The sequence below is a fragment of the Lepus europaeus genome, chromosome 14 (genome assembly GCF_033115175.1).
Source record: "Lepus europaeus isolate LE1 chromosome 14, mLepTim1.pri, whole genome shotgun sequence".
NCBI classification, from domain to species: Eukaryota; Metazoa; Chordata; class Mammalia; order Lagomorpha; family Leporidae; genus Lepus; species Lepus europaeus.
Window position 1 is genome coordinate 21,759,496 of NC_084840.1, and position 27,613 is coordinate 21,787,108.

Below are 27,613 nucleotides of genomic sequence, written 5' to 3' on the forward strand. Positions count from 1 at the left end.
GCACATACCCAAAGGCTGTGTGTCCCATAGATCCAGCTTTGGGAAGCTGGGTTGGGCTGGGGAGGGGGGCGTGGACTGAGAAGTGGGACCAAGGGAAGAGAAAAAGAAGTCAAAACCCCACGTCCTGTTTTGGGCCGAGCCACATGCTGGTGGTAAGATTGGAGCCACCAGCTTCCCCTCTCACAAGTGGTTCCCCAATCTGAAACCCTGTGTCCCTTACACAGCCCCTGCATCCCAGCCTTTAAAGTAATAACACAAGAAAATCTATAAGAAAAGGAACGGCTTCTCGTTTGCCTCTTGAGATGCTGGGACGTGGGCCAGGTCAGTGTGGGGAGGTTTAGGGAGGCGGTCTGGGCCTGCTTCTGCTTCTAACTTGCGGGGCAATCATACTGAGTCCCTCGCTCCTGTGTAGGTGTGCAGAATTTCACTCTGGGAAGTGAGAAGGCAGGGCTGAATGGTTCCCAAAGTTGCTTGAGTTCTAGGGTCCTTTGCTTGAGCTGAGCCCTGTATTTGTGTCCTGGGTGTGCTGTCACAAGTTAACACAACCCTGGTGGCTCCAGACAATGGAAGTGCATCCTCTGCTGGTTCTGGAGGGCAGAGGTTGGCAACCGAGGGGCCAGCCCACTAGGCAGTCCCTGGGGGAGAAGCAGACTGGTATCTCTGGCTGCTGCTGGCGTCCCTTGGAGCTCTTCGGCTTACAGCGGCATGGCTCCGAGCTCTGCCTCCGTGCTCACACTGCCTTGCGTGTGTGTCTCAAGTCTCTCGCTGTCCTTCACTTAGAGGGATATCTGCGGTCACACATGGGGCCCACCAGGGCCCATCTCCAATTCCTGAGCTAAAAACCCCATCTACAAAGACTCCTTTCCCAAATGAGGTCATATTTACAGGTCCCAGGGATTGGGATGTAGGCGTTTTGGGGGGATTATTTTTCTGCGACCACATGCATCTACTGTGGCCACTCTGAAGTCCGGGGAAATTGGAGACACGCGGGAGTGTCCGTGTTTGCGGGTGGAATCCTTGGCGTCTCCCAGGGGGGCATTAGTCTAAGCAAGGGGGAGTCATCACCCCATAGGGCCGACGAGCAGCACGGGCCTGGGGGCAGCACACATGGAGGGCGGGCGCAGCCTCGTGAGAAGAGTGCTGGCTGTGAACTTGGGCCGCCCTGGGTTCGCATCCAAGCCAAGGGGACCTTGGACATGTTATTGAGTGTTTCTGGGGCTAATTGTACTCACTCCTTAAGGATGTTATAAAGATTAGGGACAATAGATATAGAGGCTGGCATCTCATACGTGCTCATGATTCAGCTGCAGATAAGTGTGAGATCTCGGGCCTTCAGAACCCAGAGTCGTTCCCCACGGGACAACGATGAGTGCGGGCAGAGAGCTGAAATGACTCGTGCAGGTTTTCACAGGGAGGTAATGGCGCAGAGGGTCTCAAACAGAGGTTCTTGAGTGTTTTCCCCCACTTCCCCAAGGCCTGGCTCTCAGGATGAATCCTTTGGACCATGTTTCCAGAGACAGCATGAGTCTTCCTTTTACATCCTTGGTTGATCCAGAGAAGACTGGGGGTGGAAAGGGAGGCCAAGTGTCCACACAGAGCCATTCTTCTGGCTGACGCGCCTGGGCCGTGGGTGACCCGATCACCGACAGAGAAGAGAGGCCCAGGCCATCAGTTCTTCTCCACTCTCCACTGCCCACCTGGCATGCCTCAGCCCTCTGTGGATGGGTTCTTACTAGTGTTGCCCCGGCCAGAGGGGTGAGCTACGAGTGGGCTGATGAATATTGTCGAGAGCCAGCTGTCTGCTCCCACGTGCAGCTCTCCATGGAGTCAATGTTTAACCCCAGGTCAGCCATGCCTGTAATCCAGCCTTCTCTGTTAAGCCTAGAATATAGAGCCATTGCAATATCAGCCATTGCAAAAGGGAACCGCGACCGCGACTCGCATCTCCCCACCCCTCCCTGGGTCTTTAAGCCAGTGACTCCTGGAGTGTTTTTTTTTTTTTTTTTTTTTGACAGGCAGAGTGGACAGTGAGAGAGAGACAGAGAGAAAGGTCTTCCTTTTGCCGTTGGTTCACCCTCCAATGGCCACCGCGGTAGCGCGCTGCGGCCGGCGCACCATGCTGATCCGATGGCAGGAGCCAGGTGCTTCTCCTGGTCTCCCATGGGGTGCAGGGCCCAAGGACTTGGGCCATCCTCCACTGCACTCCCTGGCCACAGCAGAGAGCTGGCCTGGAAGAGGGGCAACCGGGACAGGATTGGTGCCCCGACCGGGACTAGAACCCGGTGTGCCGGCACCGCAAGGCGGAGGATTAGCCTAGTGAGCCGCGGCGCCAGCCCCTGGAGTGGTTTTTAATGTGGCAAAGGTTCATGGACTTGGAGCTGGAAAACGTTAGCATGGAAGATGGTCCCACTTCTTCAGCTCTGCCACCCTGGACTGGTTGCTTAACACCCTGGAGCCTGGCTTTCTACCTTTCAGGGTAATAGGAACGAGCTCAGGTTGTGAGGGTTACGTGAGTTGACACACGGAAGAGCCCAGCACACGGCTGTGGTTTCCTCGATTTCCCCTTTGTCTCCTGTCGCTGTGTTGCAATTCAAGCCCCCCCCCCCCCACTCCGCTGCATTACCTCACTTTATCAGTCCATGCGCCCCGACATTTTCCTAGGCTTCCCCAGTTCCCTGCTCCTCTCAACATCCTTGCTGGATGGGGGCCTGGTATGGTCGTTCTGCCTAACAATCACATTTCCAGCACTCCTGTTACTGCCCAGCGAGTGCATCTGCTTTGGAGAGTCCAACCTTGAAACAGAAAAGCACTCACCTCAAGGACGTGCCACTCCCCTTGAACTCTAAGGTGCCCTTGGGAGAGTCCACCAGCACAGCAGATATAGGCGGGCAATAGGATTGCTTCTAATCCAGGTCGCAGAGGCCTTGGCCAGCTCGCACAGCTTCCAGGGGAAAAGGAAGCGCAGCCCATCTTTAAGGGAACCGCTGCTAAACTGGCCTCTCTTGCAGGAATAACTCAGTGCCTCGTGTTCCCATCTTCTCCAGAATAAATAGAGGGAGAACACAGTGATACCGCATTGCACCTGCTTTCTATACTTACTGGTGCGGTGACACAAAAGTACTGGCCTGGGACCTGGATACTGAGATCCTGGCGCTGGCCCTGATACCAGCTAGTAGCTCACCTTTCCCTTCCCTCGGACCTCCTGTGCTTCTTGGAACCCCTCTGAGGTCTCTTTTGTGTGGTCCCTTTCTAATCAGTCCATGCCATTTTGCTTTTGTTTCTCAAATTTCAGTCTCTCCTTAAAGCTGTCTATGGAGGAAGAGTAGAACACGGGAAGGGTGACCAGGACAGGAAAGTTTGGCTTTGGTGAGAGTGGAGGGAGCCATCTTGGGCACAAGGTCCAGCCCTTGGCAGAGGGGGCAGTTCAGCCACGTTAGCTGCTTAACACTCTGCCTGGAGGCAATGGAAAAAATCAGCCCCCAGCTGACCCTATGGGGAGAAGGGTTCGGGTTCCAGTCTGAGCCACAGGATTCTGGGATGGAGTTTGGTCATCCTGTTTCTTTTTAGAGGGAGCACTGATGCCCTGCCACTCTGATCTTCCCAGCTATACTTGTGGCATTCCTGTGGGTGACGCAGATGCCAGGGGAGTGCTATTTGGGATTATCCATGCCGTAAGTAGCCGCCTGGATGGTGACACCAAGCATTTCCTGTCCCTAACTGGCAGTCCTGTCCCAGTCCTGTCTTTTGGGCTGGAAAAGAGCACAGGTGGGGTCTACAGCCCTGTTGCCGGGCTACTGATGAGACCACTGCCAGCAGCCAGCATGGGCCCCAGGGTGGCTGCCACTTGGACTCCCACTAGGAGCGTGGGAACTGGAATAGGCCAGCTGGCTGGGCTTGGGCGAGTGTTTGGGGGGTTTATGAGTCCAGGTTTATATTCAGAGGCCTAAGCCTTTTCCCAAGTGAGTCTCCCAAGGAGGGAGCAGGTGCAGGAGGGAGGAGAATTCACTATGGACTTCATCTTTGCCTATCGGGTGATTCTCTGGGGCTCCCCCAGGGTCCTGCCTAAGGGGCTCAGGATCTCACAACATAACGCACTGCCAAGAAGAACCTCAATGGGAAAGACGTCCAAGCTGGGTGGTGGATTAGGGGTACGAAGAGGGCAAGAAGGCTGCGGCCTGGCCGGTGGCTCTAGTCTGGGTGGGCTGAGAGAGGGTGCCTTCCTGGTCACATGGATACGTGTGTGTCTCCAAGCTGTTCTCTTGCCCACCTGCACACCTGAGTCCCCTCCTTCTGCCAGACCACCTGCCTTGCTGTGTCTGCCTTCAAGGAGGCTGTTGTGGGGAACGGGAAGTGGTGCAGTTGAACTTGAGGGAGCGTGGACGTGGAATGTTGGCCGTGGCCCAACGGCTCTCTCGATTCCTTTTATTCTTGGCTTGAGAGGCAGGGACAAACAGGCAAGCTTCTTCTGAGGCCACCCAGCCACTCTCCTTCCCTTTCTAACCTCCACACCCCGGCCAAGGAGGAGCACAAGGAGGAAGACTTTTCGGAGCTAACATCCAAAGTAAACAAGTGAGTGTCAGGTGACAGGACCAGCCTCTCTCATAAGCCATTGGGGGGTCCTCCTGACCACTGGCCCTTTCCTTGTTCCTGGTCTGGGCCTGGCCCGCAGCCCAGAGTTTGCCTGGCAGGCGGTCTTGGGAGAACCAGGCCCCTGCACCCGCACCCATTGCAGCCCCAGTTGGTGTCTTTCTGGTGCTGTTCTTGTAATTAGCTCTCCACTGTCTGGACTGCAGAGGTCGGGGCGGGCTGGGGTGGGCTGGGGAGGGCTGGCAGAGCAGGAGGTCCCAGGCGGCTGCCTTTCTAACCAGTCTGCCCTTCCCAAGTCAGGCCCCAGAGAGCCCACTGCCTTTGACCCTGTGTCCTGAAGAGCATGTTTTTGGACGAATGGCGGGGCAGTTTGGAAATCGCCTTTGCACACGGCTGTCCTGTCTCTCTAATACACTCAGGCCTGGGAAGCTGGGACTGTGCAACTCAGGGCAAGAAACCGCCTTTGTTTGGTCTCCCTCCATGCTCAGAGCAGAACCGGTAGATCTAGAGAGAGGCGCCCAGGAAGTGAGGAGCAGGAACGGGGCCAGAAATGGGAAGAGGCAGAACTTACAGGTCCCGATGCTAAGCCCTGAACAGTGCGTCTTTAAGGAAAAGAGATCTGGAGGCAAACAACGGCTCACAGGGGTCCTCTGTGGCACGGGGTCCTCTCTGCTGCCAACCTGGGCCCCAGCCGACCCCCTGGGGAGCAGGCACTGGGGGGACAGCTCATCTTCCTGCCTGGAGGGACTGCACCTGTGAGCCATGCTGCGTTACATAATGAAAAAAATGGGCAGCTGGCCGACATTGGACCCTGCGTGCAAGGCCAGCCACAGTCCACTTCCTGTTGTGTCAAATCTCCAGGCGCCACTCAGTCTCTGAGCTTGGCGCTCTAGGTTACCTGTCCAGGGGGAGGACCCTCAAATCATCTCCATCTATGCCACAGAAGTGCGTTGTAGATCTCTCCCAGGAGGTGCCTTCCCCCTTGTGTCTGTTAATAAACTGATTCTAGCTTTCTCAGACCACGCTAGCTACCAGAAGAGGAGAAGGAACCCCTAGAACGTGAGTGATAGGCAGGGAGAAGATCCAGATCCGACATTTGCTTTGCACAACCTGGCGGACACGGGCGTGCCCGCAGATCTGTAACACAGGAGCTCTGTTTGCAGAAATGCTAGCAAAGGACCTCAGGGCTGGTGGCCAGCTTTGTAGCTTTCAGCTCTGGCTCTTTGTCTGGTTTTACACTTCATTAGGCCTGGACAGGAATAAACTAGTCAGTAACTAAAGATGACAAATTCGCAGAAATGGTTATGAAAACTTCCGTACATGCGCCCCGGAGAGAGAAAGAACTGAGCCTTCAGAACTTGAACCAGGAAGCCATCCAACCAGATAGCTATGCCTTAAATCCAAACCAGGAGGGAGGCAGCACGTGAGAGGGGGACCACTTTGTGTTCAAGTCCCAGCTGGCCCTTTCCCCAGTAAACGCCTTCATTATCCTGACCTTGACTTTCCTCATCTGTAAAATGGGAATGATTGTATCTACCTACACAGATGCTGCATCCAGTGGCATACAGAATGCGAAATCACTTGGGACGGTGGTTACTGTCACATGTTAACAAGCAACAGTGGCAGTAGTAGAAGAAGGGGCAGAGAACTGTGCCCTGAACCTGAATTCCCCCCATCCTGGGTTAGAAATCCCATGCGGGCTGCCCCGATTCCAACCCAGTGATGAGCGTGTCCCTGTCCCTCATCTTAGTGGTGTGGGCCACTTGCTAGCTGGGAAACAAGATGTCCAAAAAGTCAGCGACAATGCCAGGGCCGGAGCTGCCTGCTGGCGCTTTAAGGCCATGCTCCTGCTCCATCACGCATCGGTTAGCCCATAAAGGAGAGCTGTAAGTCCGGGGCTTCCCCACTTCCTTCCCTGCTCGGCTCTCACCCAGGCCTTATCTCCGCCTCCCTCTCAGCTCTTGGCCCTGACACTCTGATCTTGGCTCCGTGCTGGCCCTTTCTTTGAACTCGCCCTGGCCCCTCCTGCCAGTGGGTCCCGCCTTTCTCTAAAACACCCTTTCTCTGGAAACACTCCTGCGCCACTCGACCCACACCCTAACCGGGCTGCTCTCCTCCTCTGTCGCCTCCCTCCCCCAGCCAGGGCAGTCAGACAGGATGTTCCGGGTGCTAGAGTAGTTCAGAGGAAAGGCAGGCCCTGGGGGGGGGGGGGGGGGAGGTCGGAGAGGGGGGCTCTGAGCAGGAGGAGGGTCTGGTTCTGCACACCGAGTGGGGCAGGGGAGCCTCCCGTGGCTCTGGGGCTTACTGCAGAGACTGGCAAGTTGTGGCTCAGGAGCCAGTGCCTGCCTTCTGTGCCTGGAGGTCGGGTTCTGCCCACTCCAGGCCCAGCCCTTGGGGCATGTGCGGCCTCTGGCTGCTTCGGGGCTCGGGCAGCAGGACAGAGTAGCTGCCACAGGTGGTGTGGCCTGCGAAGTCTAAAAGATCTACTGTCCACCCCTTTAGAGAAAACACAGGCCAAGCCCTGGTTTAAGGCATTGGGCTGCCTCTGGCCAGGAGTGACCTGTGCAACCTCAGCCCCATGACGTCATGCCATCTGAGACTCTCGGGGAAAGACCCTTGCCCACGGCTCTCTGGGGGTCACCCACCGTGCACCTTCCTATGTTGACGACTCCAAAATCCTGCCCTGGAGAATCCACTGTCTAGCCCTGCCTGCCCGACTCCTTTGATCTACTAACCTTCTTTTCCTCAACACGCCTGTTAACAGCCGGAGAACCTAGTGTTCTGGGGACGCCCCTGGTAAACACCGCCGAGGCAGAACCAACAGCCTGGGCGCTGGGCCCCTCCTCCCGCTAACGAGCCCTGTGACCTTGGCCGAATTACATCCCTCTCGGAGCCTGCTTCCTCATTGGCTGCACGGAATAGTGCTGTCTTTCTTATCTCTCCGGGAAACTTTCTCTGGGCAGATCACCGAGATGAGCCGTGTGAGAATAGCCAGAGGGAAGGCTGTTATCGCTGATTCTTGACAGTTTGCTTTGCACTCCTACACTGATCAGCGAGGGTGGCAAGGTGGACGAGGCCCGGGGCCAGGGTCATGAGTTCTCTTTGGTACTCCTCACTCTGGGTCAACTGAGTGACTTTTGGAAAGCACATCTCCCCACCAAACCCCTCAAAAAAGGGGAAAAAAAAAACCAACTGGGCCTCAGCTCACTTCTAGGTGGGCTAATCTCATCGGATCCATGAGCTCAGAAATTCTGTGGTTCTACTTGCTTAGGTGCACCCAACTTTTCTACTTCTCTACCCAGAATGGGGAGTCCCTATCACTACACCAGAGAACAGCACCTCTTTGATTTTCTTGGCAGAGTGTCTGGGTTCAGGACCAAACATGGGGAGGTATTACCAAAGGATTTCTGATGTTGCTGGTGGAGTAGGAGGCAGGGCTGAGCCTTCTGGAACTATCCACTTGGCAATATGGCGCCTTTCTTCCCCTCCTGCTCCCACTGCTTGCAGGCCTCTGTCCAGAGGCAGAGTCCGGAGAGCTCGCTGCCCGATCTGGCAACAGCACAGAGCAATTCCCGAGAAGAGAGTGGGGTCAAGAGTGGAGTGAAAGTTCCCCATCGAGTGTGTGGTAACGCGGCCATCAGGCGGAAGCCACATAGAATCCCTCTTTGTCCTCCACCCCACCCCCAACAGTCATTGTCCAGCTGCAACCCCTGTCCCTGGTGCTAAGGATTTACCAGCAGCTGAACAAGAGGGGCTTTATGGAGAAGGTGAGACTAGTGAAAAAGGCCCGCCTCCTGTGTGAATTTAGGAAAATCCCGGAAAATCTCGGTCGGGTCAAGAGGTCTGTAGCATAATAAGTGTGAGCCCCGCTGGGGAGAGAGAGAAGAATTGAGGAATGGGTGTTCTTCCTGTGGGCGCCATAGGAACTGTGCTTATGGGGTCAACTAGGGGATTCCCAAGAGAAGGGGTAGAAGCCCAGAGGGGGCTCAGGGTCCCCAGAGGCCACGGAGCCCAGGACCTCCCAGCCAGCCCATCAGTCAGTCACAGGTATTTATTGGGGGTCCTGTGAGTTGGAAGCACTTAGGGGACACGCTAAGACAGACAAAACGCGGTGACTGCGCTACAGGAGCTTAGCCTTCTTGGGCGGGCGGGCCTGGGATCCGTGACCGTAACTGAACGTGAGAGCAGGCTGAGCGCCGACAGCCGTCAGAGAAGGGGGCACCCAGCAGGAGCTGCGGGAGCCATGGGGGAGAGTGTGTGGTGTTTCCCAGGGACAGGCAGCCTCTTGCAAGCAGCCAGGGATGGAAATGCCACACTTTTCCTCGGAGGCCTTTTTAGAGGGTTTTTAGTAACTCCTCTCTGGAAGCCTGGCCGAGGAGAATCCTTGACCTTCTCAGGCTCCAGATGGTCAGGCTTTGCGTCTCCAGGTGGAGCCCCAGCTCCATTAGCTTCTGTCACGCAGGTGCAGGGGGCAAGTGGGAGGGGGTGATGAGAAGAGGCTGGGGTCATGGAGGTGCTGTCCACGGTGACTGAGTGGTTTACCTTTCCACTCTCAGGGTTCTGGGTCCCGCTCGGGGACAATCGGTCTGGGCTGGACAGCATGGGAGTCACCATGGAGCATCTTCCTTTCCACGCAGGGCGGGTCCTGGTGCAGCTCCAGGACATAAGTCATCTGAACCAGGGTGATCCCTGGTGCCTTTTCGGCCTCCCGGGCTGCAGAGACACAGAACAGGCTGTGAGGGTGGCGGGTGTGGAGGGGGCTGAAGCTGATTCTCTGGGAAGCAGCCCTGTTCACTCAAGTTCCCGAGAACTTCCCCCCCAGCACAAAAGACAGCGACTGAGCCCTTAGAGCAACGGCGATGCAGCCAGCTCTTCTCCACTTGCTCCCGGGAAACCCCACTCTCTCTTTACCAGGTCTACACACCATGGTGCACTCATTTTCGGAGTATTTGAACCTGGTCCCAGTACTGTGAGGGTGGTGCAGTGGGACCATGCAGAGGGTGACCCCACGGCTGGGCGCTGCCCCCTGCTCTCTCCTCTGCAGTTGTGAATGTGGTCCCTGGGCCTATCAACGTGGCTTTTTGCACCCTCCAAAGAGTGTCCCCTTGAGCTCTGGGATGCTGGTGAGACCTAAGTACCGTGCCGGATGTTTTCCCATTTTACTGATTGAGAAACCAGGCCAAGAGGCCTACATTGTGGCATAGTGGGTTAAGCCACCACCTGGGATGCCTGCATCCCATATGGGTGTTCAAGTCCCGGCTGCCCCATTTCCACTTCCACTCCAGCTCCCTCCTAACGCACCTGGGCAAGCAGCAGAAGATAGCCCAAGTGCTTGGGGTCCTGCCACACATGTGGGAGACCCAGATGGAGTTTCAGCCACCTGGCTTCAGTCTGACCCAGTCCTGGCCATTCGAGGGATTTGGGAAGTAAGCTAATGGATGGAAGATCTCTCTCTCTCTCTCTCTCTCTCTCTCTCTCTCTCTCTCCCTGCCTTTCAAATAAATACATTTTTTTTTTTTAAAGAAGCCAGGCCAAAAGCAGTTAAATGGCTCAGAGTAGAACTTAGCTCTTCTACATGGGAAAGTCCTGGCACCGGCTCCACCCCCGCCCAGGCGTGAGGGTGTCGGGCAGCCGAGAGCACCCCTCAGCCCGGCCTCAGAGCTCCTTCGGCTCCACTCACAGGTTCTCCTCCTCCACCTCTTCCTCCTCCTCCTCCTCCGGAGCTTCCTGTGCAGCAGAGCCAGAGCCACAAGGAGGAGCGCGGCCAGCATGGTGGAGACCAGGGCCAGGATCCGAGAGCTGCTGGCCTCTTCTGGGAGAGCGCTGGAATGGGAGGAGCCGGGGGGGTTGGGAGAACACAGGACAATGAAGTTGGAGCTGGACGGAAGATTCTAGACCGCTCGGCCAACATCCCCCCCCTTCCCCAGGTGTGGAAGCTGAGGCCAAGGTGGGCTAGCTGCCCCGGGTCCTGTGCTGGTCAGTCGCGGAGCCAGGACCAGGACCAGGTCCCCAAGGCCCACGCTGTTCCCTGCTCCACCCGCCTGGGAGTGGGCCCCACTGTGTGCTACTGAGAAAGGACAGAGTGGACGTCAGATTCTGGCCTCGGAGTTGGCTCTGCCCCGGTCTTTCCTTGCAGCTTCAAAGAGTTACCTCCTTTCTCTGGAACCCCTGTTCCTCCTCTTAACAATTAAAAAGCCTCAAGGTTCCAGCCTAGATATTCCACCATTCTAGATTGTACTGGAAACCCACAGGAGAACACTCAGCTCATGCTCCCAGGGCCAGGACCCTCGAGGGAGGGAGGGAGAGTGGGAGGGAGGGCGGGCACGGGCCTAGTGTCCATGTCACCATGACTTCACTGCCTTGCAGGTGCAACGGGAGAGAAGTGAGCAGAGGGGGTGGGGCCAGAGGACGGGACGGATGGGGCCCCAACCCAGAGAAGGGGCGAAGGGCTCACCTCTTCACAGAAGACCCCTTGCCAGGGAGCCTCCCGGGGCCTGCTGCTGGGGCCTGGCTTGGCATTGCCTGGGGACCACTGTCCCCAGAGGCAATGTCCAGGTCTCCATCAGTGCCTCCTTCCACAGTTGCTGCATCCACGCTGGTGGCTCCCAAGGTCCACATCCCCGTGGCTGGGCTTGTTCCTTCAGTGGCATCCAGGGCTTGTTGCTTAGAAACGAGTGATGTTGCTTCTTGGAGAGTTTCCCAGGCCAAGCTTCCTGAGACCACGGCCGATGGCCTTGTGGCTCCTGTGACTTCCCCGGTTGTATTCAGATCTACCCAGACCCTGTCTTTTTCCGCCGTTGGCTTAGCGGCCTCAGTAGTTGTCATCACCCTCCCATCCTCGCTGATCTCAGCCCTCGTTGTTACTGAGCTTCTGGGGCCCCACCCCCAAACACCATCTGTTGCTTTGGGCATGCTTCTGATTGTTGAAGCTGGGCTCGCTGGAGAGGCAGCTGTTGCCTCCGTGGGACCTGATCCCTGGCTGCCTGTCCCTGGAGCTTCTGTCCTGGCTGTTCCTGGGGTTTGTCTTCCCTTAGCTGGAGGTGTGGTTTTGCTGCTTCCTGAAGTTGGGGCAACTCTTTCCCATTCTGTCCCCTGTACTTTGATAGCCGGGGCGGTTCCTGGGGTCCATCTGTTGGCTGCCGTAGATGCCGTCCCTCTGGATGCTGTGCTGAGCTCACCAGCTGCCGCAGTGGCTGTCGGGACAGTGCTGGGACCACCTGTGGGGACAGAAGGAGACCGCATTGGAAGCCATCCAGGCTACCTGCTGGATGGAATGCAGCCTCACTAAGACACGCAGTCTTTGGCTAATACGTTGCATAAAATAAAAGTGTGGGTAACCAGATGGGTTGCAGTCAGTTACAAATATTGACATTTTACAAGGGCTGGCGCTGTGGCGTAGTAGGCTAAGCTTCTGCCTGTGGCGCCAGCATCCCATATGGGTACCAGTTTGTGTCCCGGCTGCTCCTCTTCTGATCCAGCTCTCTGCTGTGGCCTGGAAAAGCCGTAGAGGATGGCCCAAATCCTTGGGCCCCTGCACACACATGGGAGACCCAGAAGAAGCCCCTGGCTCCTGGCCCAGCTCTGGTCATTGCGGCCATCTGGAGAGTGAACCAGTGGATAGAAGACCTTTCTCTCTGTCTTTCCCTCTCTTTGTCTGTAGCTCTGCCTCTCAAATAAAATATTTTTTTTAAAAAAAGAGACATTTTACATTCCTGTCTCCTTTTGCCAAGCCCCGTGCACATGCCCACGCTGCCCACAGCCCAAGTATTGCTCTTTAGTCAAGCAGAACAAGAAGCACGCTCTCCAGCGGAACAGCCAATCACAGCAGACGGCTGGATGGCAGCATCCGATGAAACTGATCTGCTGCTTGCTAGCGTGCATCCCTTCTGCAGAGCGGCCTCTCACGGTCAGCGTGCCCAGCCTTGCGCCCTGCACACCTGCCTCCCTTCAGCTGTCTGGAACCTGCTGCCCGGGGCATGGCCTGGGGACCCTCGAGTGTCTGCTGAGGGGCTCGACAAGGGTCTGTCCTGCTTTCCATAGCTGCTGGGTTGTGCTGTGTGTCTGACCACAGAGCCGTCAGGACGCAGTCACTGGGTCCATATCCCGCAACCTGGGGGAGAGCTGGATGGGACAGCCAACAGGCACTCAGCTGGGACGTGTCTCCCAAGCTCTGCTGTGGCTCTGGTGTGAGTGTCCCCCAGTTTCTGTGTTGGAGGCTTAGTTCCCAGGTGACAGTGCCAGGAGACGGTGTGCGCCTTTGGGAGGTGGAGCCTTGCCCGAGGTCCTTAGGTCGCTCAGGGTGTCACCTCTGGAGAGTAAGTTGGCTCTCTCAAGAGCATTGCTTTAGAGGCCTGAGTCTGACCCCCTGGGCCCTGCTCTCTCCAGCTTCCTGCATGGAGATGGGATCAGTCATTCCTGCCGTGGTCACCCACCACAGTGGGATGCCACCAAGGGGACCCTCACCAGAACTGAGCCTGCACAGGCACCATGGCCTTGAACCTCTAAAACTCTGAGCTGAATCAACCCCTTGTCTTTGTAAGTAGCCTGTTTCAGGAGTCTCAACACAGAGCAAAGAGCAGGCCAATACGAGCTTCCCTTCGAAACCACAGCCTGCTCCTTGGAGGCTTCGCCTTGCTGCCTGCTTTCCATCATCACTCCCCCCACCACCACCCCCACTCACCCCCAGTGTTTGAAGCCCCCCGGGGCCTCTGTGCCGTCTCTTGTGCCTTCCCCCTCCTAGCCCTCACATCACCCAGCGTGGCCATTGGCCGCCAGCTCCCACCTGCGGAGAGGGTCAGGTTCATACTGGAGAACAGCATGTTGTTCCGGTCTCCGATGCCGCAGCGGTAGGATCCCACGTCATCCAGGGACAACCGGGACAGCGTCACCACAAACACGCCCCTCTGTGGGAAGTCGGCTAGAGCCACGCGGCCGCCATAGAGACGGTGCGTGTAGTGGTAGCTGGACACGATGGTATAGCAGATCCACCTCGGGGGTCCCAGGCGGCACCAGTACTTCCTCTGGTGCTTGTTGACCGACACGGGGGGATAGTGGCACTGGATAGTGACGGCTCCCCCAAGCTTCCCAGACACCAGCTTTGGGCTCTTTAGTGCATGTGCAGCTGCAGGCAGAGAAAAAAGTCACTGGAGAGGGAGCAATGAGTCTAGTCACTGTTGGGGCCCCCCGGGGCCCACACTAGGCCAGAATTAGGGGTCAGGCCCCAGCTGCCACTGTAAAAGTGGAGCAGAATCAGTATAGAAAGTGGCAGAGCTCAGCCACTGGGGGTCAGCCCATGGTAGGAAACAGGCTGAATCAGAGAGCCCCCTACCAAGTGGGAGACGAGAATGCAATAGCAGCCGTGCTATTTGGCTAACCCTTGCTGTGCCCACTGTCCTCAGACAGCCCATCAGGGGCCTGGGTTCCTTCCGCTGTGCCCCAACGCAGCTGCTTAAAAAGATGCCAGCTAAGCACGTGTGAGAGGGGCGAGCAACCCCTGACGCGAGCACTCTGATTGCAGGGAAGCTCAGAGAGAGATGCCACACGGCGCGAGCGTATGACTCGCTTTTTCCTTTGAAAAGGAGACCGGGCCCTAAAGCCCAAGCATCCTGCTGCGCTCAGTAGGAACAGGGTGGATCAGCTCTGGGAACATTTCTCACACTGCCCACTGCTCTACAGAAACAGAAAGAGCCTGGGGCTGATGCTGTGGCACAGTTGGTTAAAGCCCTAGCCTGCAGGGCCAGCATTCCATATGGGCGCCGGTTCGAGCCCCAGCTACTCCACTTCCAATCTGGTTCTCTGCTATGGTCTGGGAAAGCAGTGGAAGATGGCCCAAGTCCTTGGGCCCCTGCACCCACATGGAAAACCCGGAAGAAGCTCCTAGCTCCTGGCTTTGGATTGGTGCAGCTCCAGCCATTGCGGCCAACTGTGGAGTGAACTAGCAGATGGAAGACCTCTCTCTCTGGCTCTACCTCTCTCTTTGTAACTCTGTCTTTCAAATAAATAAAAATAATTCTTTTTTTAAAAAAAGAAACCAAGTGCCACTATAGAAGCATGAATGAGCAGAGTTGCAAAAATGCCGGCTTTGGCGTTAAGACAACATGGTCGAACCCCAGTCCGTGGCCAGTGTACTTAGTGTCCTTAGTGACTTCTGCAAACAGAAACTGAGTTTGTTATTTTCTTATTGCCTATTTGTTCTTTCTCTGTGGATTTCTCTGCTCCGTGATGCAATCTCAGGCACAATCTTATGTACACAGAGTTGGTTTCATGGGCTCTTAGAAAATAAGTCAAGTCCAATCCAAGATGACACGTCTGGCCCAGTCCAGTGAAAGATTAGAAGTCTACCCTCTTATCCAATTGGTGCCTTTTCCTTCTCCACCCCCTACCTCCGATGGGGCTCTGAGGCCATGGAGGAGGGGACACGCTCGGGTCTCTCCTTGGCTCTGCCCCTTCCTCTACTGCTCAGGGCCCCTCTGGGGCTGGGCGTGGAGGGGGAGGAGGAGAGGTGAGCAGTCACCATGTGTCCCAGTGCCTTCTGTGTGTGGCAGCATCCCGAGCCACCTTAGTGTTGCCTCCCAGATGTCGTTTTGGTGGCGTCTGGCTGCAGCGGCCCCTTTGTCAGAACTCCCTCTCCTTGTGCTGGCCTCCTCTGGCCACACCACCAGGCCGGGGACTTCTGGCCATCGGCTCCTCCTTTCGGGGTCACACTCCTCTCTGGGTGGCCCTCTCGGTGGAGGCCCCACACTGGGGCACAGGAAGCACACCTCTGTCCCCTAGCAGAAGAAACCTAGGACGTATGGCAGGCTGGTTGAGTGACTTCCTAGAAGTGCCTTCTCTAGCTTGGCTTAAAGTGCAGAGGGAGTGGTTCCTCCCACACTCGCTGGGCAGGTGGAGGGAAGCACAACACACTGACGTCGCTCTCCAAAACAGCTGGGAGTGAGCTCTCCACCCCCTGAGGAGTCTTCACCCTTCCTCCTTTGCCCTGGATGGCTGCAGGTTCACTGCTGTTGGAACCAGCTTTCCAACCCCTTTTGTAGCCCTGCAGGTGGCTCAACTTCTTGCTTTAGGACATAAGTTCCTGGCACCCATCCATTTGTTCTGTGTCTTTGGGCTTCTGAACACAAGAAAGTGTAATCCCCTATTTCCAGGAATAGCTAAATAACTTGTGGGTCTCTGTGCAAAATGAAAAAGCAAGATCCCTTGTTTAAAAGTTATTAAGGGATTTCCGGATGGGCACAGCGGCACATTAAGGCAAGTACCTCCTGAGCAGAGTCCTGTGGGGTTGCGTTTGGCACATGCTCATGGTGCCTTCCTTGCTCTATCTGTGTCTTAGGTCAAATTATGGAAAGAGTGGGGGTCAGAAGCACCATGGATGTATCAAGGATCGCAATAGGTTGGATAAACAGCACAGCCCAAGCTGTGCCTCTCGATGGAGTTGAATGGTAAGCTCTCTTTAAGAGACAAGGACATTCAGGGACTACTCCAGGACAACAGTGGTGACACCCTGGAAAGTGTTCAGGGCCTAGGTTTCAGGAAATCTTAGGCTCTACCTGGTAGTTAGTAAGAGCACTCTTGCACTAATCGGCAGGTCAGGGCCAGCTGGCTTGTTAGTAGAGGCTGATTAAGAGTTTTAATCAACTCTTGCATGTAATTTACATTAATACCAGAGTTAAGAACCAATACTGTAAGAATTTATTGGTAGGTTACTGAACTGTAGCTCTTAGTTATATATAAATATCAAGGTTGTTGGAGTTTCATTTTAGCCACCTATGTGAGCTATAGGCCAAGCTAGCATTTTAGGATCCATGTGGTGCCCTCCCGGGGACCTGGATGCCAATTCATGCCCTTCGGTGGAGGCGGGTGCCCCTGGCTCCCATCCACCTAGCATTCCTAGCAGTCGTCTGTGGCCATGGCTTCCATTGGGAAAGGATGAGTGATGCCCGCGGGCGAGAGGGTAAGGACCCGAGCCCGATCTGCTTTGAGAAAGGCCTGTGGCAGGACACAGAGGGGAGGGGTCGCACCTGTGAAGGAGTGTGCCTCCTGCCAGCAGAGGGTTGAGGAAGGTGTGAGCGTCTCCACGGTGCAGAGGTGCGTCTTGAACGGGAGCGAGCTAACCTGCAGCAGGCTTCTGAGATGGGATCCTCTGGGTGCAGGGGCCAAAGAAGAACCTGGGCGAGGGGAGGAGACTGGCATGAGGAGGCCGTCCAGGGTCCACAAAAGCATCCACAGGAGGGAGCGGTGCCCAGCCAGCCCCACACCCCTGGCGGGCCTGAGCGCCGGGTGGTCTCGCCAAGCACGAGCTGTGTGCTCTCCCGCCTCTGCTTCCCCCCACTCCAAGCAGCACCTGCCCAGGTCGGGGCGGGTGGGGGGAGGGAGAAGGGAGGAACAAAGGCAGGGGCAGGCCAGTGGCACAGCAGGTTCAACCCCAGCTTGGGACACCTGGATTGCATCCCGTATCAGAATGCAGCATCCGAGTCCTGGCTACTCCGTGGTTCCTGCTGGTGCACCTGGGGGACAGCAGATGATGGCCCAAGTACTTGGGTTCCTGCTGCCCATGTGAGAGACCTAGATGGAGTTCCTGGCTCCTGGCTCTGCCCTGGCCTAGCCCTGGCTATCACAGGCATTGGAAGAGCGGGGAGCGAACCAGTAGATGGAAGACTTCTCTCTGTCTCTCCCTTTCTGTCACTCTACCTTTCAATGAAATTTTAAAAGGAATGGTGAAGGTGGCAATCGCATCCCCAGACTGTATCGGGGGAAGGTGTATCTTGGAATGAAGATGAGAGTGTGGAGCAAAACATTTAACTGGACACCGGAAATGGTCAAATTCAGTGCCTGTGCTGTAAAGCAATTCGTGGAGGACGATTGTCCACACGCTGGCAGAGGCAGCAGGAGCCTGCCCGAGGCAGGGGAAGCCTGTTATACTGAAAACGTTTTAGAGAGGCAAGGGTGCTCAAAACAAGGAAGTGGGGAGATTATAGCCCACGGGGGCGGGGGGGGGGGGGGCGGCGCTCAGACATTGGCTCCCTTTGATTCATGACACTCTGACTTGTTTATATGCCAGATACTGTCGTTGATGATCCTTTTGGGGCGTTGTCACTGTATTTTCACTCAAGCCTTCCGTCATTGTTAAGCGTCTGCTTGGGCCTAGGTTCTAGGTACTGCACATTCTAGGCATCCGCTTACACTAATCCCTAGCGGGGCCATTGTCACCTGAGTCTGATCCGCACCCCACCAGCCAGCCAGGACATTTAGGGCAGAGCCCCTGTCTTCCCTGTGTCTGTTTCCATTGCCTGACCTGTGGTGGACCTGCCATATGTGAGCGACTGCAACTTCTGCTTATCCACAAGTTTCCATGTTCACTTGGAGCTCTTCATGTCCCTAGAGCCAAGTGTTTGCACACGTCTCAGTGGGAATGGAGCACTGATCCCGCTGCTCTCTGCACACTCTGGAAACCTTATCTAGAAAATGCATGTCCTCAACTTACATGGAGGAGAGCAGAGACACGGAGAATCGTGAAACTGCATATTCTAGAAATCGTCAGATCAGACACGCTTCCTTCTGTGTGAGCTCTTCCTGCCCTCGTTCCTCCAGGGCCCAGGTCTGACCACTGTGTAAGGCCTGGGAACCCAGGAGAGAAAGCCACGGCAGTGGCTGCCAGGAGTCTCTGGAGCCTGGAAGGCTCGCGTCTGATTTTGCAAGCTCTGAATCTGGGCTGTGCTTGGGGCTCACCTTGTAGCAGGTACAGGATGAGGAGGAGGGGCTTTTTCCATCCTGCTCTCCGGTTGGCAACCTGCAAAGAACACTACAGATGAGCAGAGGCCTGAGAGCAGCGAGTGCGAAGCTAGGGCGGGTGGCGGTGGGACCTGGGGCCCACACCTGCTCACTTGGAGAGCTCAGTGCTCTGGGTTCAGGGGCCGGGCCGGGAAGGTCTGAGAGCGAGACCAGAGCTCCCTGCCCGAGAAAGCAGCACTCCATCCTCACAGTCCTGAGCGTGCACACTGGGCCTGGCTCACGGCCACCAGGCTTCAAATTTCCCTTGCACTTGAGGTTTCTGTGTGTACAGCAGGGGAAAGCCCCTCCGTGGGCTTGCACGGCTGGCACCCACTCGCCAGCGCGGAGCTCTCACTTTGCGGAGTGGAGCCACACCGTTGAAGTTCAAACCTCAGTGGGCGCTGTGGGACCTTGGAGAAGTTACCTTGTTTCCTCTCCAGGGGAGTGAGAGAGCTGGGTTTGTTTGTGCCAGCTGGCAGAGCTGGGTAGTGGAGAGGCGTCTCCTGCCCCTTCCCTCCCCACCCCTTCCTCTTTGCAGGAGGGGAATCAGTTCCTTGGGGGGAAGCTTTCTCTCTCACAGCTCCTGTGTCCCCTGTCAGTTACAAGGAGTGCAAGATTAACGCTCAGGCTGGGCAGCCATCTTCCTGCCCTGCGGGCCGCTTCTGCTGCTTCTCACAGCTTCTAGAAAACTCTCTGTGTGCTCCAGTCCACACCGACCCTGGTCTGTCCCTCCGGCCCGGGGACCCGTTCGGGGGTAGGATTTGTGCCTCCCTCTCCCCCCGCAGGATCTCGCACACTGTGAGTGTGCAATGCACGCAGGAACCCCCTACGTTTTCAGTGAGCTCGCTGTCGGTCACTCCGCAATGGCCTCTTGCCACTGGCTGATTAAGGAACTGCGATTGTACATTACCCTTCTCTTGTGTTCCCCGTAGCATAGTCACGGACACTTTTTGTTTGATTAAAAATCTGCTTTTGATTCTGTTTACTGCCTGGAGTTCCTGGGACCTGTAGTTAACCAGTTCCTTTTGCTACCCTAATTAGGAGGATACTTCCAAAAGTTCATGGGAAAAAAAAATGTAACCAGAAGCTAAGCTTATTTGGGTGCCAAAAACAGCTGGCAATGCACGAGTAGTTTTTTCATAACGTGCACTTTCCACAGCCTGTTTGAAGGCTCCTTATACGTGTGGATTTTGAATTTTTTGCACCAAAATAAATGTATCTGTTAATCCAATTTTCCAGGAACTTTCTGAAGTCACTGATGTTACCAACAGGCCACTCACAGGCCCCTGGGCAAGGAAACCCTTGTCCTTGAACTAGATCAAGCCGCTCGCCAGTCTGTGCTGTAGGCTGTGCAGGAGGGAAGCCAGAGCGGGAGAAGAGGAATGGGGAAAGAAGGGAGAAGGAAGAGAGAGCAGAGAGGAGGGAACAGAGGGGTGCATGGGTTGGCCTTGCAGCCACGAGTTGCCAGCTCCGCCTGGCGCTGCCCAGCCACCTCCACTAGGCCCCTGGCTGCCCAGTCCAGCTAGCGCCCAAAGAGGGGTCAGCTTGGGAGAAGCCCACCGGCTCTCATCGCCCCCTGACCGCCCTCTATCTTGACACTGCCATGGCTGCCTCAGTTCTTCCCCTGATGCCGCCGCCTGGAAGCCCTCCCAGGGTGTGCCTCACCTAATCCACAATTTGATTGATGTTCCCAGCTAATGCTGGGGCCGGCAGCTAGATTCCTCGTGGGCTAATTTTCCCCCAGTGCCAACTGTTGACGCAGCACACGTCGGGGTCAAAGTCCCCAGGCCACGCCACCCTGCTCCCCTGAAGCCCAGTGGTGCAGCAATCTCTTGGCTTCGGGAGCAAAAACGGCCTCCAAGAGGCAATGAGGAAGCTCGGAGTGTGAGATAAAATGTCTCCAGAGAAATTATCAGCCTTGATTGGAGTTGGACGGATAACATTCAACGGCATGTCTCCAAGTGCCCGCGCTGACAGTGACCTTCAGAAATCCTTTATCCAGGGGCCAGGGAGTCCCAGTCCAGTAGCTAGGGCCACAGACCTCCATCGCTGTGCACTGCATCTTAAGGGCTGAGGCCACCCTGGGGGGACCCTGTTGGCCCTCCGGTCCTGCAGGGAGGGGTGTGCACCTCATCTTCAGTCCAGGCTGCTGCATAGCTTCCCACCCATGTCCCTTGTGCCCCTCGGAGCTCCACTCCCCTCCCACCTCCCTGACCACTCTTCCCCATTCTTTGAGCAGCAGACCAAAAGGAGGCGGTGTGGTGTAGAGTGGAGAGCCCCAAGCCGGGCTCTGTGGTCCTGGCCACCCTCCCTTCCTCTCCACTGCAAAGGAAGCCCTTGGCCTGAGTGAGCGCCATGTTTCTTCTCTCTAACGTCTGTTCGCTTTCAGTTATGTAAGGCTTCTAAGGACCTGTGCATTCCTGCACAGGTGAGAGGGGCCCGAACTCCATTATCCTCTCCTGGCTCGATGGGAATGAGCACCCGAGCTCTGGGAAGGGCCCAGGGCATGCCTGGCTGCCTCTGCAAACCCACCTTCAGGAAGGAAAGCCTCATCTCACCTTGGGCTCTCTGGGCTTTGGTGGGGCTTCTGCATCCATCCCGCTGGGAATGAGATCCTGCTGGACTTTTCGGAGAGGCTGGTATTTGAATGTCTTTTAGATGCTCTTCGTTAAATCCAGAGAGGAGGAGGTGGTGTGGTGTGTTGGAAAGCAGCTGGAGCAGGGGCTGGAAGACGCAGGTGCAAGGTGTAGCTCTACCACTCACCTCCCTGCTACTTGCACCAAATCCCTTCTGTCTGGATCCTAGGACTTATGGGAGGGAGCCAGGCTTGGGTCCCTGTTGCTCTCACTGTCACTGTCACTTACTCCTGCAGCACTTCCCCAGGGAAGGCGACAGTAGTTCCAAGGAAAACACACCAACCCCCATGCCGTCTCCTCTCCTGTCCCCTCCAGAACAGAGTCCCGGACTTTTTAAGATGCCCCAGCTTTGCTGGCCCCTCCAGGCACCGTCCAGATGGTGATGCAACAGCCTGGGCAACAGAGAAGGAAAACTTCAAAATTCAGGAGAGGAATTCCCCTGCCACCCGCCTGGTAGCTGGTGCCCTGCGGCTGACCTGGCCCCTCCACCTCGCATGGAGAAGCATTTTGGGCAGTTTGGGCCCCTGACTCCCGTTCAACGGCGGCGAGACCCAATGGTTGCTACCTCTCGGCCCATGCAGAGCGCCCTGCGGTGTCTCCATGCAAGGAGAATGCCAACAAGGGTGGCACGACACGCAGAAGATCCCCCGTATTCCCTTGTGGAAAGTCGTTTCGGAGTGGGTTTTCTTTCCCTGGGAAAGCTATCACCTTCCTACCTCTGCTGACCTTGGCCTGACTTTGAGAGGGCGGACACAGCCCACGCCTTCAATAATTAAGGAGCTAAGGGAGTGGGGGTGCTGCGGGCTGCAGTCAAGGACCCTGATCAGTACCCCTCGTAGATAATATGGCACTTTTGGGCCAATCAGAAGGGGCACCACTTTCTACAGAACGAATTCTGTTGGCTGGTTTTTGCGCAGTTTGAACAACCGCAGATGGCAGCGTGTATGGGTGATGCAGTCCCCTGTGCAGGGTTGCAGGAGGAATAGAGTCCCTGGAAACAGTAGGAGAGGAAGAGAGACAACTCGATGGCAGGCGTGGAGTATGGCTAGGGCAGGCAGTCTTGTGCTGCACGTGCACCGGCGGCCACGTGCACAGCTCTAAGTGCCACCACCCCAGGACTAGGTCAGGGACTCTGGTCCTGGCCTCCAGCTCCTCACCCCCTCCCATGTAGGGTAGAAGACTTCTACAATGTGAATGACATTCCCTTAGATGTGGCATCCTTGATCAGTGCACAACCTGAAGCACTGCACAGGGTGGTCCTGCCTTCAGAAGTTCATCCTCAGAGTGGAATGATCTGGCCGTGGGTGGTAGATGGGTGCCTGATGCCTGGCTAGATTCTCGAATGCCAGCTCCTCGGGAGGTGGGGTAGCATCATGTTTGGTTGTATGCACTCTGGAGTCAGACTCCCCTGCTCCCCCACCAAGCTCTTATCCCAGTTTTACTTTTAATTGGGAAAATAGTAGAGGCAAGGTTACTTATTATCCCTAAACTCTGTTTTCCTAATCTGTTAAACAGGAAATAATAGCACCTACCTCATAAAGTTATTATGTGGATTACATGTGATAAATCATGTAACTTCAAGTCCCCAGCATGCAGGAAACACGCAGGAAACATTAGCTGATCATACAGAAAGCGCCCTTACAGACAGACACACGGAGCCAGGCCTTGGAACCATCACACCCTCAGCAAAAGTCCTTAGAGGGCTTCATTTCTTCAGAGACCTACTACTCTCTACCTCCCTTTCTTCTTTCCTTTCTTCCTCCCTCCATTTTTTATTTTTAAAGATTCATTCATTTATTTGAAAGGCAAAGCAACAGAGAAAGACAGAGAGATAGAATCTTCCATCTGCTGGTTCACTTCCTAAGTGCTGCCACAGCCGAGTCTGGACCAGACCAAAATCCAGTGCCAATAACTCCATCCGGGTCTCCCACATGGGTGGCAGGGGCCCAAGCAGTCGGGCCATCTGCTGCTGTTGTCCCAGGCACATCAGCAGGGACCCCACCCGGATTGGGAATGGGGCACCTGGGACTTGAACCAGCACTCCGCCATGGGACGCCGGCGTCCCAAGAGGCAATCCCTCTGTCTCCCTCCTTCTTTCCTGCCTCCCCCCACCTTCCTTCTTCTTTTTCTTTTCATAATGTTGACATTTGAAAGATTAAAAGCAAATCAATTTGTGTAAAGTCATTTCTGGATTACATTTGTTTTCAGGGCCAGATGTGTTCATTTTCCATAATTTTATAGAAAAGGCCACCCTTTGGCCTCTTTGCAGGTGTCTTTTTCTACTTCTGAAGACTCTTTGATTGCTGAGGGCCTAAGAGTGCGATGAGCTGCCACACACTGGTAGTTTCCGGAGCACTGACTCCCAGCCACAGTCTCGCCTGTTTGAAGCTTTCTGGGGAGAGAGGGTTGCATGCTGATCGCTTGTCTTGGGGATGTAACTGACTTTTCTCGTCTGGCACAAAGTCATAGGGGCCTCCTTACACAGGTTGTGACACTGTGACCTTCCGAATTCAGGATCCTCACTCCAGAATCAAGACAAGTAGTCCTTTGGCCAAATGTCCACTCGAGGAAGAACTTTAGCCACACCCCACCCCTCACCTTGCTTCCAGTACCCTTACCCCAGTTTCCACAAGGGATGTTTTTTGCTAAACACATACATGAGAGTAACAGTAAGCAAAACAGAAAGGTAACCAAAGCAAGGAAGGCTATTCGTGCAATAAAACAATCCAGATTGATAGCCTCTTCTGTATAACATGATCTCTAACGTATGATGAGGAACAATGGCCAGAGCAGCTCCTGCAGCCACGGGGCTCCCCCAACTCTCCCCTTCCTTGGTAGCCAAGCCTTACATTTCTCTGCATGGCGGTCAAGCTTCCTGCTCACCATACCCACTGTGCAAGCTTTTCTTTAATCCTTGTTAGATGCTGGATTGGCACAAGTTCACCTCCTTCTCAGGTCACACCATTAAATATTCAGAAAAACGTTGTCTAAAAACACCTGCATTGCTACCAATCCTTGATCACTTGGAAATTCATAAAGGAAGGTGAACTATGAGACTTGTCACTTCTCCAAATGACAACGGAAGAAAGTATTTGCATAGCACAAATAATCATTTTATCATGGTAGTTTGCAGGCTTTTACAACCGAAGCCATCATTTAGCTGATAGCAAAGCTTGTGATCCAGCGACACTCAACTCTCAACCCGGCAGGCGCTCCAAAGGCAGTTAGAGCGGTGATAACTGTTTAAGTTCATGCTCAGGCTGCTGGTGAAAGCAGAGCGAGGGATCCCAGGCCTTCATTTCAGAGACGAGGCAACAATACCTACCAGCTTAGTTGCAGCTCATGCCAAGCTGCTGGTGTGGATAGTAGTGGGAAAACATGCCCGAAGCTGTGAGCGTGATCTTCTGGAGCAACGAGCCTGGAGACTGAAATGAATGTGTTTCCTACTGGTTGGGGTTACTTGGTTCAGAGTCTGTTTGCCATGAACATGACCCTGTGATAATAAATCACTGATCATTACTGGATGGAAAGTCCCAATAGTTACTGTCCCACCACAGAGAATGTTCTGGAAGAATGGTGCTGTATGAGGGTTCTTGTCATGGTGCTGCTGCTGGCTGGGTGGGTGTTTGGTGGCCTTGGTGAGTGGGAGACCACGCTGTTTGTTGGGCCCACACGTAGCCTCCATCCCTCTCTCTATGGCTCCTTCTCTGGGTGTTCATTGTGCCAGCACCAAGGTGGCCGATAACTGAACTGGGCTGATGTCGGTGGCCCAGCCATTCTGTCTGCTTGCTAGGGTAGTGTCTTGCCCATGGTGGATTCCCTCTGGTGGGCATTTGCCTCTGTTGCAAAGATCTCACACTTCATGCCTACTCCCTCGTCCATCCATGCATCTCAACCCTGATCTTTCAATTGTTCTCCATTCAGACCTCTGGACGTATTCCAGCATCAGATCATTTTCCTTTTGTGCAAAGTAGGTGACCAGTGCACTCACTGTTCAGAACTCTGACCACTGGAAGGAACTTCCCTTGCCACTATGTTTCAACACCCCACCTTGTATTACACTGACTGTTCCCTTTCAACTTGAAGCCATATACCAACCCAACCCAACTGCAAACCAAGAGTGTTTTTTTCCCCTCCTCTGCCATTTGCTTACAAGGTGTGCTTCCATGTAGTGCTTTGGGTGCAGTCATAGGCATTGGTCTGAAGATCTGGGCTTGTGCTTGGGTCCTTGTGCTTGTCTCACATGCACCACATAGAACTGATGATGACTTGCTACTGGGCTTGCCTGACCCTATGGCTTGGTGAGTGCAATAGCTCTCACTCATGATGGGCAGTTCCAGGTACAAACCCATTTGGAGTCCTGTGTTCAGGACCTGTGTCTCTACCTGGGCGGAATCACACCAGCAGCTGTTTTCCAAAAGGAATGTGAGTCTCCGCAGCAGATGGCGTGGCCTTGTGAGGAGCCATGGGGCCTGTGTGACTGGGCTGCGAGTCCCTCCCGAGGCTCGCCTAGCTCTGCACGGTGGCTTCTCTCACACCTGTACCTCTACCGGCCCGTGGCAGGGCTGCGCCTGTCTCGGTCTGGACCTGCTTCGGGGCCTTTGCCTGCTCTGCTGGCACTCAGAGATGGCAGCCTTTGATGCCAGAACAGAATTCCCGGGTGTGGAATACGCCGCCTGCAGAATCAAAGGGGTCCATCAGGTGTCTTGATTCCTTCACTGTGGTGCGAGAGGTGAGACATGGCTTGTCTTTCACTTGGGATGAGATTTCCTGGACCCCTAAAATTTGCCCCAAGAGGCAGTTCCCCGAACCTGAGTAGGGTTTGCCCTCCTCCCTCTGAGCCACTTGTGTCTCACCAAGGCCTCCCGTAAGCCAGCCTCTTCTTGCTCATGGAGCCTGATTAGCAGGATGATGGATCAAGGTGACATTCTTTAGGATGTCTAGATGACTCAGATTCTTTGGGACTAAAATGGGCAGAGGACAGGGATGTTAGCAATGCCCTGGAAGAAAACCAAAGATGTATGTTGCTGTTCATCCATGTGGATGTACATGATCTAATGATCTGTAGTAATATCCAGAATTACCCCACCATGCGGTACTATTGTATATTTACTCTCTTGGCTGGGGCTGGGGCCGTTTCAAGGGCTTCACTTGGCCCTATTATGATAGCTCTTAATCCACAGGTCTCAGACCCATTGATCCAACTAATATATCATTCCCAATTACACGTGCGGAGGCTGGAGAAGTTACCACTGGGTATAAGGGTCTAGAGTCCCTTTCTTCCATGATCAAACCCAACACACACCCTCCAGGGTTAAGTGATGACTTGGCCCTAATGATCACCCTAGTTACCAAGAGCAGAGATGGTGGGAAGGGTCCTCTGGATTGTCTTCAAGGAAGGTGGACAGCAGGGATTGGGGAGGGAGAGAGTAGTTAGCTCTTAATTTGAAGCAGTGGCAATGTTCTATAGGCTCGGAGGGTTTCAGACCTTGGTTAAGCCTTTATTTACTACCTGGCTCTCCTCTGCCCACTGATCAGAATGGGGGCCATAATGGTGCTTTGGTAACATGTCAAGTTGGATCCTGTGTCCAGTGATCCTTAGGATATTTGGGATTCCCCTTTCCATGGCACGCAGTCACCTACATAAGGGACAGTAGGTCCCTTGGCAAAGGACTTACAGGATCATTACTTGTACATTTGCTGGAGTTGCAGTTCTTTCTCCCAGGGACTTGGCCAAGTCCGAGTCTGAAAACAGGCCCGGGTCCAGAAAGCAGCTAATGGATCATGGGATTTTATTGGGGCCACTGCCCTCGGCCTCCTTATCGCCCATTCTTGACTTCCAATGGTACAAGCTGAGGAACACCTTTGCTAGCTGAGTATCTGTTTTGCCACTAAGGGACACCGTGTTCTTTTTAATCATCCCCATAACTTCCTGGGGGTCAGATTTCTTTGGCTGTCACTCCAACCCCATTGTTCTTTGGCTTCTGTAGGCAAGTACTGCCACCTGGCTTCTTTGGTTATTGGTATTCTTGAGTCAAATTCTCTACCTATTTCTCCCACCAGCTCTGGCTTGTAGAGAGAGCCCCAGCTAATCCTGGCAGTAATGCCGGCGTCCTTCTCGGTAACCCATTTCTCTTGGGTCTTCTCATGGAGTGGAATGGCCGGGTAGGTCATCAGATGGAGGATAGACCCAGGGTAGCATGCTTACTTCCCTCGGCTATTCATTTCTTCCTCCGGCACCTGCTGGGGTGGCACTGGTGTTTCAACTCCATCTGGCCTGAGCAATCACATTTTTTATGCTTCTAGGAGCCATCTGAATAGCAAGGCCATATCTCCTCGGGGGTCCTCGCCACAGTGTCCAACCTGTCTCTGTGGAGAGTGGTGCCCCTCCTGATTTAAGTGGATTTGACTTCTAAACAAATGATGTTTCTTTAACTTTCGCCTTTGAGGTCTACACTGTCAGAATTACTTAGTTTGGGAAACAAGTTATCTTCAGAGAGCATGACCCTTCCTTTGTTTGCTTGGGTTTTCTTCTTTTACTACCCAGATGTGAAATGAATATGAGAACTCAAATATATACACAGTACTTTCATATTTTTTAAAATTAGGGGGGCTGGCGCTGT

At 54.7% G+C, this 27,613-nt stretch overlaps 1 protein-coding gene across 1 annotated transcript; it reads right to left on the minus strand.

Moving 5' to 3' along the window:
* Positions 1-8,989: 8,989 nt before the first annotated feature.
* On the minus strand, positions 8,990-20,960 carry FCAMR (Fc alpha and mu receptor). Its single transcript, XM_062211297.1, has 7 exons — positions 20,913-20,960; positions 18,313-18,373; positions 16,605-16,751; positions 13,370-13,708; positions 11,042-11,804; positions 10,268-10,410; positions 8,990-9,300 (listed from the first exon to the last, which is right to left on the minus strand). The coding sequence occupies exons 1-7, from the start codon at positions 20,949-20,951 to the stop codon at positions 9,140-9,142; spliced, it is 1,653 nt and encodes a 550-aa protein (XP_062067281.1). The 5' UTR covers positions 20,952-20,960; the 3' UTR covers positions 8,990-9,139.
* Between the last annotated feature and the right edge of the window lie 6,653 nt (positions 20,961-27,613).

Bases quoted from the DNA above. Each gene is read 5' to 3' on its own strand.
- FCAMR (XM_062211297.1), bottom strand. From the start codon at position 20,951: ATGGATGCAGAAGCCCCACCAAAGCCCAGAGAGCCCAAG. The intron at 16,752-18,312 runs GTGAGCCCCAAG...CCCCTCGCCCAG, and splicing joins CATCCTGTACCTGCTACAAG to GTTCTTCTTTGGCCCCTGCA. The intron at 11,805-13,369 runs GTGGGAGCTGGC...CTGTCCCCACAG, and splicing joins GAACCTGACCCTCTCCGCAG to GTGGTCCCAGCACTGTCCCG.